The sequence below is a fragment of the Manis pentadactyla genome, chromosome 17 (genome assembly GCF_030020395.1).
Source record: "Manis pentadactyla isolate mManPen7 chromosome 17, mManPen7.hap1, whole genome shotgun sequence".
NCBI classification, from domain to species: Eukaryota; Metazoa; Chordata; class Mammalia; order Pholidota; family Manidae; genus Manis; species Manis pentadactyla.
The window spans coordinates 36745035-36757666 of NC_080035.1; the positions used below are offsets into that span (position 1 = coordinate 36745035).

Below are 12632 nucleotides of genomic sequence, written 5' to 3' on the forward strand. Positions count from 1 at the left end.
ATGGCAATTAGGTGATACCAGAAATTTAAAACTTCTAGCAATTCAAATTTGACTAGATTGAAACTACAGGTCGTTTCTTGAAATATTTTGTGTTTCCGTTGTCAACATTAAAAAAAAAAGAATTCTGGTTATGAGTTCATGCTAGATTGTTAGGGATTTTACTTTGCTTGTTTATTTTGATAATTACTTTTATATTTTTTATGTTTCTCTTAATGTTTTTAGTATAAAAAATTTCAAACATCAGCGAAGTTGGAAGAATTTTGGTGATTACCCATCTACTTGCCACTGAGTTCTGCCATAACATTTTACTATGTCTCCTTTATCACATACCTCCCTCCCTCTATTTATTATCCATCTTATTTTTTGAGACACTTCAGAATACATTATACTTGTCCTAAATATTTCAGCATGGAATCATTAATGAATAATTATGCTTTATTCTTCTGATGTAAAGTTACATAAAAGCAATGTGCAATGAATTTGTTTTTTCAGAAAGATAATCCACAAATTAGGTACTATAAGAAAAACCCAAATTCTTTAGTTTTTAGAGCAGTAGTGGCATTTCAAAATTAAGAAAAGTGAATGACTATTTAAGAGCTAACTTTATAATTGCTGCCCATTTGTTGGTTGTTGACTAAGTGTGACATTTTCATAGCACAGGTGACTATTTTCTAATAGTTTTAAGGAAACAGATCTGAGTTTATAATTCAGCTAATTGATTAAAGCTGTAGAAACTGAAATTCTCAGCCCACAATATTATTTTATCCTGACTGCAAAACTTGAAGCATGCAATATTTAAATTTATATCTGGCCAACAAAGAAGAAAAGGGACAAAAATTGAGGGTCTGTGGGAGTATACAGACTCTGTCAGTTCAAAAGCAGTGGTTCAGTGGTGTGGAATTGAAGTCTTCTCTCCAAATACTTGTTGGATTGGGTGCCAGGTATCTGTGATGAAAAGCAGAGGGCCACTGTCATTGCCTCCTGATCTTGCAAAAGGAGTTGCAGATGTTTTTGGAAGAGAGTGGAAGTGAAGGCTTAATGACAACTGAGGAAGAAGAAGGAAAAGCCTGCACCACCAAGATAAAACCTTGTGATCAGTGTGTTAGACTTTGGTATATACCAGGTTGTAGTCCCAAACTGATGATCACCACAGTTTTGGATGATAGGTTTAGGTGAACAGAATTGCAAAGGCAGATTCCTTGGGTTTATAGGAAATCTCTTATTATGTCAAGAATATGTGGCTATTCTGCAAACTGTACTGGACTCAAAAATAAAAGATTTTAAGTTTAACAATTCCAAAGTAGAAATATCTCTTTGAAGTAGAAATATCTCTTTGTATCGACTTCCACACGTACAAATTTTGGCAAGAATCTTTAAGACTTTTCCTCTTATTAAAAAAAAAATGTATTACTTAGGAGGTGGTAGAAACAAAGCACCAGACTGTTGACTGTAAATCTCAGGGGCCCTCCCTTTTCATCATGATGCTCCTTTACCCTGTTCCTGTCTCATGGCCCCATAGCCATGTGTTAAAGCGCTTCTTGTCGGCTATTCTCAGTATTATTTACTGTAGATTCCTTCCAGGTGGGAGGGAGGTGACCAGACTGCCCTTCGCTCCATCAGCCCTGCAGGTGTTCTCTGTGCTGAGAGCCTGCAGCCTTCAGTGAGTGCTCAGGTGCTGTGCACAGCCAGCCTCTGGGAGAGCCCCTGGTGGGAAGTAAGCCACATTTGCAAGCTCTACAAATACAGGGTGGCGGGTAGAAAAGGGCAGGAAAGGGAGACAATACAGCTTGTACCTGTACTGGTGTTTTGTACCCTCTTTTCTTCCTGTGTCTTTAAGAGTAGATTTATTTTTCTAAGAGAACTGTATTTGTATCTATGTGACCTTGAGGTGTATCAAAGTGTATTCTTTTGAATTTGTGTTCAAATAATTTTGGATCAAAATACAAGGTTCCCAGTATTTTCATGGCTACCATTTTTTTTCTTTTTTAAGAAAAAGCCTTAAGATTTGTGTTCTCATATAGGCATGAGACTTGATATTCCTTTGGACCAAATGACTTTTAAAGTCCCATAATTAATGTGTGATTCTTGCCTATGAGGGTCTCACAACAAGAGTCTGTCAAACCCCTTTGTTATATTGTGCTCTTTACTTCTCTGTCCTTCCTTATCTCTGGCCTCACGCATTTTACATGACTGCATGCTTTAAAAAAAAAAATAACTGAGTTTCCCTTGAGTTATTTATGAATTACTTATTTAGGTGTTTTTGACTTCATTGCTAGATTTTATTTACATGTATTCCATCAACAAATTTTGTGAAAAGTCAGGGAAGATTGAGAAGAAAAGGGGCTCAGTGCTTAATTGGGACTTTTTCTGCTTAAAATGTGCAGCAATGGAGGAATGTACCACATGTGTCTCCAGGATGCAGAGCAAGTTCCTCCTAATGGATCTTATCACAATTTCATGACAAATTTCTAAAAATATTCTCTGCAGTAGCAGAGCACTGGGTTTCTAAGGGAAAGGAAGCTGGCATGCTGTGTAGGTTTCAGTTAGATGAATAACTTGGAGAGCAAAGCTAATTCTTGTGCTTTTTTTTTTATAGGTTGTGAAAGTGACACAGACTTTGAATTTACATCCAAAATGCAAGATTGTAATAAAGATGATATGTCGTATCGAAGGACTTCGGCTATTGAACCAAAGTCTGCTTTACCATTCAATCGTTTTTTACCCAACAAAAGTAGACAGCCATCCTATGTGCCAGCGCCCTTGAGGAAGAAAAAGCCAGAGAAAAATGAGGATAACAGAAGAAGCTGGGCAAGCCCAGTCTATACAGAAGGAGATGGAGCGTTTCCAAGGTACTGGGGTGTGGTTGGAGGGAGTTTTAAAATGCAGTATGCTTTGTGAATTTGCTAGGATATTTAAATGTGGTAAAAGGAATGGTTCTTGAAATGTATTTCATATATGACATAAAATTTCACTAATGCATTTTTTTCTTACCTATATTTTTAGTCATGCATATCTTGAAGATATTTCCTCCACTTTGAAATGTCAGCCTATGATCTGCCAGTTCTTTTTTTAGATGCATGCCTTTAGCTTACTGTTTCTTTTGGCTTATGGGATGATTTATATTGTTCATTGTGAGCTATATTATTTTCTTCCTTTTTTTTCCCTGTCTTAATTGATCTCAGTGGACACAAAAAGAATCCTTTAATTTCCCATCAAATTAGCAGAGCAGAGTGTGATTTTTCAAATCCAGCTTCCCGGCAGGAGGAGGTATATGATTCTGAAAGTGGCTCAGACGCTGAGGATGAACGAAGGTTGCCTGATGTAGTTTTGGATGACTTAGCCTACCGTAGATTCCAAATGAAAAAGAGGCCTGAGAGGTGCATCTCGAAAACCATCTCTCCTAATTCTTGTCCACAAATATTTTCTCCTGCTGACCCATTAGCCACTGGGGCTTACAAACTGATGAGGTCAGAAAAATTTCTCCTGGATTGGAATGTCTATTCTGTTGTTGATGTTTTAATGCAGAAAGTAACACCCCATGTTTGCAATTGGTATCTTAACACAACTTATAATAATCTTTGGCCCCTGTTTATCAAGCTATTCTCTAATTTAAATGGATGCTATAACACCTTAACTTTGTTCTAGGAGCTGTAATGATGAGAATGGGAACTAATTTGCCTCATTCAGTGGTGTAAACCTTGTGAGCCAGAAAGCATGTCTTCTTTGTGTCACAAATTGCTCATGCCGTATCTTAACTGGTTGGGTGTTTTGAACAGTAACGAGAGGAGAGCTTGGGCCACAAACGTGGGGAACTGGCCAACAGGACAAGAAACTTCAAGCTCTTTTTATTTGGAAGAAGACGAAAAGACAAGTGCACCCAACACTGTCAAGGATGATCTTTATGTGCGAAAACTACGTCCAATCATGCCAAACCCAGGAAATGCTTTTGATCAGTTTCTTCCCAAATATTGGATCCCAGATGATGTGAACTGGAAAAGAATAAAAAGGGAAACTTGTAAACCATGGTACAAAGAATTTCAGGGATTCAGGTTTGTCTTTGTGCATGTTTCTGTTATTCCAGTGCTCATTTGGTACCCTAGCTAGGTGCATTCTGTGTGCACTTTTTATGAGCATGAGAGAGAAAGGGTCGTTTTCTCTCCAACATCTATAGAACCCCTATAACTAGAAAAAAATTGCTGTTAAAATTTAAAACTTAGGATTTGGATCTTAAAAAGCCCTCTTTTACACAGTTACATCTTGACATTATATTTAGTAGCTATATTTTCTCCAATTCTTTGTCTCCTTCCCTCCCTCCCCCCTTTCTCTGCATCACTCCACAGTAGCAAGAATTCAGACTCTGGGGATGAGGATTCAGGCTCTGACAGAAGCTCCACCATTTTTACTAGAATTCAAAAAACAGAGCGTAGGCTAGCCAGCAACTCCCAAAGACGTTCGCTCTTGCTGGAATTGGCTACCAAAAAGGCCAGAAACTCCCAGGACACCTATGCAGCCAGGAGAACCAGTGGTGCCTCTGACGAGCCCAGGTGTACCTGTCTGCATGAGCCTGCCTGCCTTGAGTCTGGCTTGTAACACCCATGCAGCTTCTGCTGCTGTATTAACCTCTGACCACAACGTACAGAAGTATTCACTTCGTATTTAGTGTAAAGGCATAATGTATAACATTGCTTTCTATGCCAGCATGTAAGCTTGGAATCTCTACAGGATTAAATCTTCTTTAGGGCAATAATGTAAAGATAGTATATAGTTACATGTGGCACAGTCACTCCTTTGAAAAATCATTTCTAAAAGGTTTTTTGGGAAGTTCACCTAATTTTACAGTTGTACTATGTGTACGGATATGGAGTAATAACTTTTAGATAGACTCTAGGACGAGCAAGTCTGATGGGAAGATGCAGAGAAGATTCATCAAGGCCTTTTGTAAAGCTTCAGAGCATTTTCTTTATTTAACTCCTGCTGACTGCCTGTGTCTATTGCATAAAGTGCTTGATGACCAGCTCTTGAAACTTTCGAAGATCATTGCTGCTTCTCTGGGATGGTAATTAGGTCATTGCGGCTAATGGAATAAAAAAGGGGTGAAAGCAAGTGTTGTGTGTCTATCACGGAGGGGTACTCACTCTATGTTCTAGTCCCATCACTTGGTGTCGATGGTGCCTGTGTTTCGTGGGTACCCTCTACACTTGTTTCTTTAAATGTTATGCAGGAAAGCCATGGGTGATAGTATTAAATGTTAGTCTTTCTTCCAAGCAAGAGTACATTGTTGGTCCCCTACAAAAATTCACCCACAGTACCTGGCTAGTTGGTCTGCTACCTTTCTCCCCAAGCTTAATCGGGTTCTCCCTTCCTTTTTCTTTTCTGTGCTTCAGTCAGTTTTTATTACTTCAGGCCCTCCAAACATACTCTGATGACATCTTGTCTTCTGAAACAAATATCAGAATTGATCCCACTGCTGGCCCAAGGCTCATAACACGCAGAAAGAATCTCTCTTATGCACCAGGGTATAGAGATGACCTCGAGATGTCAACCTTGGATCCTGACCTAGAGAATGACGATTTCTTTGTCAGAAAGACTGGGGCTTTCCATGCAAATCCATGTGTACTCCGGGCTTTTGAAGACTTCAGAAAGTTTTCTGAGCAAGATGATCCCATAGAACGAGATATAATTCTGCAATGTAGAGAAGGTGAACTTGTGCTTCCAGATCTAGAAAAAGATGATATGATTGTTCGCCGAATCCCAGCCCAGAAGAAAGAGGTGCCTCTGTCAGGTGCCCCAGATAGATACCACCCAGTCCCTTTCCCTGAACCCTGGACTCTTCCTCCAGAAATTCAAGCAAAATTTCTCTGTGTACTTGAAAGGACGTGCCCTTCCAAAGAAAAAAGTAATAGCTGTAGAATATTAGTTCCTTCATATAGGCAGAAGAAAGATGATATGTTGACTCGTAAGATCCAATCTTGGAAGCTGGGAACTACTGTGTGTCCCATCAGTTTCACCCCTGGGCCCTGCAATGAGGCGGACTTAAAGAAGTGGGAGGCCATCCGGGAGGCCAGCAGGCTTAGACACAAGAAACGGCTGATGGTTGAGAGGTCAGAGTGTGTTTCTGCAAGAATTTTGCTTGTAATGGATGGTCTTGTAACTTCCTTGTGTGAGAAGGCGGCCTCATATTGCCCGACTCTGCATGTCATGAGCCATGTTGAAGCATCTGTAAAAACTTACATTGCTTTGAGAAACCTTTAGTCATCTTGTGGAAAAAGTGCAATTCCATATTTGCACATCTCTAAGTCACCTATATGAGGCCTGTTTAAGAAGGTGTGTATACACATCTTGCCTTTGGCCTTAAGGAAGTCTATGCTACTTCTCTATAACATGATGTTTCATGAAAATGTTTACCAAGTATATTTACAGACTTTTATTCTCATGTCCAGGCATTTCTGAAGCAGTCTGGTTGTAGCTCGGTTTTATGTGTTTCTCATATTTTGAAGTGTATGATTTTTGTGTAAAAATTTCCCTTAAAATATGGCATTGCAAATTTCATTTAACTTGATTTTGATTTTCGTCTGTGACCTAGGTTTCTTGAACTATCAGTGTGTAACTTTTTAAATTTATAGTTTAAAGTGCAATGCAAACTTTATTAAAATGCATGAATGTTAAAAAATTTGCTGTCTGTTGAATTTTACATGTATGTAATTATGGTCATTTTGATGCTGAGTCTGCATTTATGTGTTATGCAACTTGCTATTTTGATTAATGTTCTGTTTCAACTTGGGGATGGACAAATGTTAGGTTGAATAAAATTAGTAGGTCCAAATCTAACTCTATTCCTGGCAACAGGAAACTTTGTTATGCGTTCATTGGTTCAAGGTAGATCAGGAAACTATCTTGCTTACTCTGAATTCCTTGAGAGAAAAGATCACTGAGAATTTGAGATGTGATCATAAATGTGAAGAAACAACCTTTTGATATTTGTCCATCTCTTATTAGGCTATTAAGTTAAAGATACTGAACATTTAGAAACTGATACCACTGGAAAAATGACTTTTAATTTTTGGTTTTCTGATTTCTTAGACTCTTTCAAAAGATTTATGGTGAGAATGGGTAAGTTTCGTAGTTCACGGTAAAAGCTCTGCATATTGTTTGTCCTTTGTGTAAAATGTCATTGCATTTCTATCCTAGCATGTCACTAAACGGTTATGCTGTGTGTTGTGCATGAGATTTTTAAAATGTGAAATTTTCCTTAACTTTGTAACTACAAAACATTTCTATATCTGAATGTTCAATGCATGAAGTGCTATATGACACCGTAGTTTTTATTAGAAGTTTAAAATGCAGGTCTTGTTTTTGTTTTTGTTTAGGAGTTGGTTAAAAGTAACAGAAGCACTTGCCTAAGATTGGATAGATTAATTTTGTTGTTTGATGGTTACATAGGCCAAAACTCTCACTTCTGGGTATTGAAGCCCCAGGAACTACACTTCAGAAGATCTATGATGGAAAAAGAATATTAGCATTTACTTTGAGGATGGGCTGCATGCAGTTGGTATTATCTATAAACTACTAGTTTACGGGGGAACCTTATGAGTTAGGATGGTGAGTGGCATTAATCATCCCTTAGTAGGGTTTGGATACATTTTCAAGATTTCTGATTAAGGTAAAAAGTTAGAGCATGACGAGCATGACTGTGTTATAGAGCCAAATTGGCCTTCCCAAACCACAAAAATTAATGTCTTTTAAAATAAATTTCTGGAAATGTTTCCCATTTCCAGAATAACTGAGAGTTAAAAGTAAATTCCACTTTACTTTTTTACTATGCACTATGTACAGTCAATAAATTCTTAGGAATAACTAGGTAGCTAACATCTTAATATTTTCCATGAAACCTCATTCAACTTTGTGAGTCTGTTAATAGTTTTTGAGTAAGAAAATTTAAGTATGTCAAATATTTTAATTTGTCTAAGCCTTAGAAACTCAGTATCTTCCCCTACCAGGGTTTAACTTCATCTCTAAGATTCTCTAGTTTTGGTAGCTTTGGATGATTTTGACAGTGTAATGCTCTTGAAAGTTAGTAAAATTACTATTTAAAGCAATATAACCATTCTAGATGTCAAAGGTGTAATGGTGCCATGGGCAACTAATTGCAAGTACTTCTCAGGCACTGATTAGAAAAATTAGGCTCCCAGCGTATGTTCAAGGTGACATGCCAGGGCACATTATCCCCTATTCAGCTCCTCATGTGCTTAAAGCGTTTTCATCAGTGGGGGTGTGCAAGGCAATTTTCAGCATGGTGCTTAAGCTGCTAATCTTAATTCATTGCGGGAAAACTGTTTTAACTTGATGAAAAATCTTTTTGAAGCTTCAAGCATTTTGAATGATAACTCTGAGAATTCTCATTGGTAAATGTGACTATAATACGAACAGGTTGTTTATCTTAAAAGAGGTACAAGTACAGTGAGTGTAAGTACTTGATGGGAGTGTAAACCCATACAGCTATTTGAATGCCTGTTCCTCCGTAGGGATACATTCGATGGTGGGGTTAAGAAGAGAGGCAACTCAAATGCTGAAGCTCAGAAACCTAAGGAGTTTTCTGGGCTATAACTAGAAGCCTTCTGTAGACCATTTCAAGATTGTTGCTTGTCTAGTACAGTATTTGTTTTAAGGCCATTCCCTTGCAGTTTAGTGTCAAGGTAACACCAACAAAGCAAGGTTGTCTGTCAATTGAGACTGATAAATAATGCATGACTTGTCAAATAATGGAAAGTAATACAGCTATGTCTTCAGACACCTCAAGTGTGTTTTAGACCACTTGCAATCAAAATCTATTATATGGATATTTCTTCTGTATTCTATCAGCTACTAATGTTGTCCTTAAATAGATCTACAATGAAAACAAAATGTAAGCGGGATTTTTAATAGGCTTTTAATCCAGAACTTGTTTTCATGTTTATAAACATGTTTGTAAATATTAACATGAAACAAGTGATTTTTAGGTGATAGTTCTCTGGACATAATGCATGTTGTCAGACTTGGAATAATTACCTGGAAAATCATTATTGCTTAATATCCTGTACTGAAAAATAACTTCCTATAATCATGCTTTCTTTTTAGTAAGGACCCGATTAAACAGAAGTGTGCATTACCTTTTGAAGTCTTAGATTGTTAATTTTTGGATTACTGTTTACTTGGCTTTTAACACTTGTCACTTTATTTATAATAAGATGCTTTGTATGTGGCAGTCATTTTCTCACATGTGCTTTTGTGTTGCATGGATTTATGTCTGTACAGTTTTATGACCTTTGAAAACTTGATTATAATGCCGCTTGTCAGAAACTGCTAATGACAAAGAAATTTGTTGTAAGGGTATATAGCTGAAATTTTGTAATATGACTAAGCCATTTAATCTACTGCCAGTATCAACAGGCAGTGAATGCTGATTCAAGGTGAAGTTGTAATCAAAGACAAGTAAGACTCGTGTTTCACTTAAGGGTTTTGGCCAAAAGATTTGATAGAACTACAAGGACAAATAAGACGCAAAGGGAAAGTAAAGTTGATGTGAGTTACTTTCGGGGGATTTTTGCTGCAGGGGACATTCAACAATGTCTACAGACATTGTTGATTGTCATACTGAGTTGATATTGGCATTTAATGCTTTTATAGCCAAGGATGCCGCTAAATGTCCTACAAGACAAAGGACTGTCCCCTACAACAAATAATTTTCTGGCTCAGTAATGCCAATAGTGTTGCTGTAGAGAAACCCTGATTTAGACTATAAATGTGTAAATAAAAAGTCACTTATGTTTTATCTTCCTAGTTGATGGTAATTCTAAAGCTCCTCACCTAGGTTTCAGTATTGATTTCACAGAATTTCTATAACACCTAGTAGAAATATATTTGATGTTCATAAATAAGAATATTCATATCTTCCCCTGAAAGAAGTTGGGGACCCCAAATTTATAGTCTTATATAGCTGTAAAAACTCCATGATCCCATCAGTGATTTTATCTTTAAGAAGTCTTGCTACATGTTGGTACTTTTTGATCCCTTCCTTCTTAGATACTCATCTAAAAATTTATTGAAATTGAGTGCTGAAACAATATGAATTATAAAACCAGTCGGAAAGTGCCGGGAGAGTAGGAGGTGACTAGCATTGTGGGAGAAAAGAATACTATTTTAGCAATCTTGTTTTATAGTCTATACCTTTTTCCTTAAGCTTTCCCCTTCTTCCTCTCTCTACCCTAAATGCTATTTAAAAAAATCTAAGTGAAAAGGCAACATATTAGACCTATTTTTGGGGAGAAAATATCCAAATGCATTTCTAAATGGGAGCCTTTCCAAATAAGGAAGTACAAAGCTGGCAAGTAAATTAATTGAAAGAATTGTGATTTGTAGAACAGTAATTCGTTCTACAAAACATATTAGAGCTGTGTAGTCCGGTATAATTTTCCCAAACAGTCTTCCTGGGGCTCTCTCTGGTGCTTAGTTCTGTGAGGTCGACAGGTAGGTTTCTATGCATTTTAGAGAGCTGGGGACAGAAACAAACACTTCAGCTTTCCAAAGGACGTGCAGCTAGTGAGTGGTAGAACTGGACGAGGGCTTCATCTAATGATCCATGTAGACTGCTAGGCAGTGGTGCTGGCACACAGTAAGCCCTCGGAAGTTTAATATTATGCTGTTAACTCTGACAAGGGAGGAAAGAATTCTTCATGATCTGGCTGAAAGATTCCTGCACTCAAAACATTCTAGATTTTATCAGTGTGGCCTGGGGTGACCTCTCTAATGTGAAACTACGTTGGGAGTTAGTTTTCAGGAGATCTCACATAGTCATATTTGCGTCAAGAATGGCTGGTGTACGGCACTAGATGGTTATTGAAGTGCAGTCAACATGACCTTATCCATTTCTCATAACAATCCTTTCTTAGCAGATGAGGCTCTGAGGCTCAGGGGAGCTCAATGAGGTTAGGTTGGGGTGAAAATTGGTGCTACTGCCAGACTGGAGCCCTCACCCCCATCTCATTCCAGTGCCTGGCTCAGCCTTTATGGAATGTGCTCAGGCTTTATATAGGTAACTTTATACTCTAGGGAACAAAAGGAACTCACATGCCTGACTTGTGCAAGGACTTGTCTGCTCTGGGTGGTGTTTGCTGACTTTGTTCACATTGGGAACACCATCCAGTCTCCCCCAAGAAAGATTATTAAAGTATTAGCATTTCCATTTTTTGCTTTGGAACTCACATAACCCCATGAGTTAGGTAATCAAGATTCCCATCATGCCTTGTCTTAAATTTTTAAAAATTTTTTTAGTGTTATAATGTTAGTTCAAATAGCCTTCTGCTTTGCAATTATGACTTGCATGAATTTGAGAATATAAATGAACTTAAATCAGTTTTATATATAGTCATACCTAACTAGGTATATATTGCATTAATTGAGCCCATATATAATCTCATGTATATTACATGAGTAATTCCTGAATATTCTTTAATAAATCTTACAAAGTTTTGTTTGTAGAATTTTGGGGAGGGGTCACAGTTTCTCACAAAGAATTAGAAACATTTCAAGTTTATTTTGTTTAAATATAAAAACCTCGTTCTTACCAAAGATGTTAGATGAGCGTGTTCTGCATTAATATTTTCCTCCCAAGCAACATGTGAACTTGTGAGGGAGATCAGCTAAGTGTGCACACATAAACACTGTATGTAGCATAATGCTGAGTGTTATATACCACGGGAAAGGTATAGCTAAAGCCCTAGAGGAATTGAGAGAAGGGGCAGACCATGTCTGGTATGGAAGAGCTAGGGAGAATGATGAAAGTTGTGGAATATTATCTGGATCATTAATACATTTATAAGTACTGCCATGGGTTGGGCATTCTTTTAGGCAAAGGTGGTGTAAGAGCAAGTGAATCAGGTCCAATTTACAAGGCAGGTGATATATGTAAACAAGTGTACATTTGAGATGTGATAAGTGCTGTGGAGAAAAAGGGTGAGGGATAAGGTGAGCCAGGGAGAGGGGCATTTGCTATTTCTTATAGGGTGGTCGGGGTGGGGAAATATTAAGGTAACATCTATGCAGATGCCTTTTAGAGGGGAGAGAGAAACCATTTTGATATTTGAGTGAAAAGCATACCAGGCAGATTGAAGAGCACGTATAAAAGTCAGAGGTAAATCATGAGCAAGGAAACCAGTTGGCTGGAGGAATGAATGAAAGACAATGTGGTGAGAGACAAGTCCAGAGAGGTAGCAGGGACCAGATGATGTTGGACCTTGTAGGTCTTGGAAGAACCTGCTTTTAATTTGCAACATGGGAAGAAACTGGTTCGTGCTGAGTAGAGGCATGCTGTAATCTGAGTGCAATTTTGAAAAGATCCCTCTGGCTGCTGTGGATGATTCCAGGATTTTTGCCTGTAGTCTGGAAGGATAGAGTTGACTTAGACTGAGAAGAGCAGGGTGTGGGGCGAGCAATCATGTTTTTGGTCTGTGACAGGTTAGGTTTGAATGGCCTATTAAGACTTTCAAGTGGAGAGTGAATAGGAAGTTGCATATACTAATCCAGAGTTTAGTCTAGCAGGGATCCTGAGGAATGAGTGGCACTTAAGAAGGGCATATGTATTGGTGAAGGGCGTTTGA

At 37.9% G+C, this 12632-nt stretch overlaps 1 protein-coding gene across 13 annotated transcripts in view; it reads left to right on the forward strand.

Annotated features, from left to right (window-relative positions):
* The window catches only part of LMO7 (LIM domain 7), a 192186-nt gene that overhangs the window by 140511 nt on the left and 39043 nt on the right, over positions 1-12632 (forward strand). For 4 of the 13 annotated variants that reach the window (XM_036893911.2, XM_036893906.2, XM_036893907.2 and 1 more), the window contains 6 exons: positions 2597-2849; positions 3183-3467; positions 3777-4049; positions 4341-4544; positions 5385-6101; positions 7081-7110. In XM_036893911.2, coding sequence (XP_036749806.2) covers positions 2597-2849; positions 3183-3467; positions 3777-4049; positions 4341-4544; positions 5385-6101; positions 7081-7110 — 1762 coding nt within the window. The remainder of the gene's footprint in view (positions 1-2596; positions 2850-3182; positions 3468-3776; positions 4050-4340; positions 4545-5384; positions 6102-7080; positions 7111-12632) is intronic. The other 9 variants (XM_036893917.2, XM_036893913.2, XM_036893914.2 and 6 more) reach the window with 6 other exon arrangements.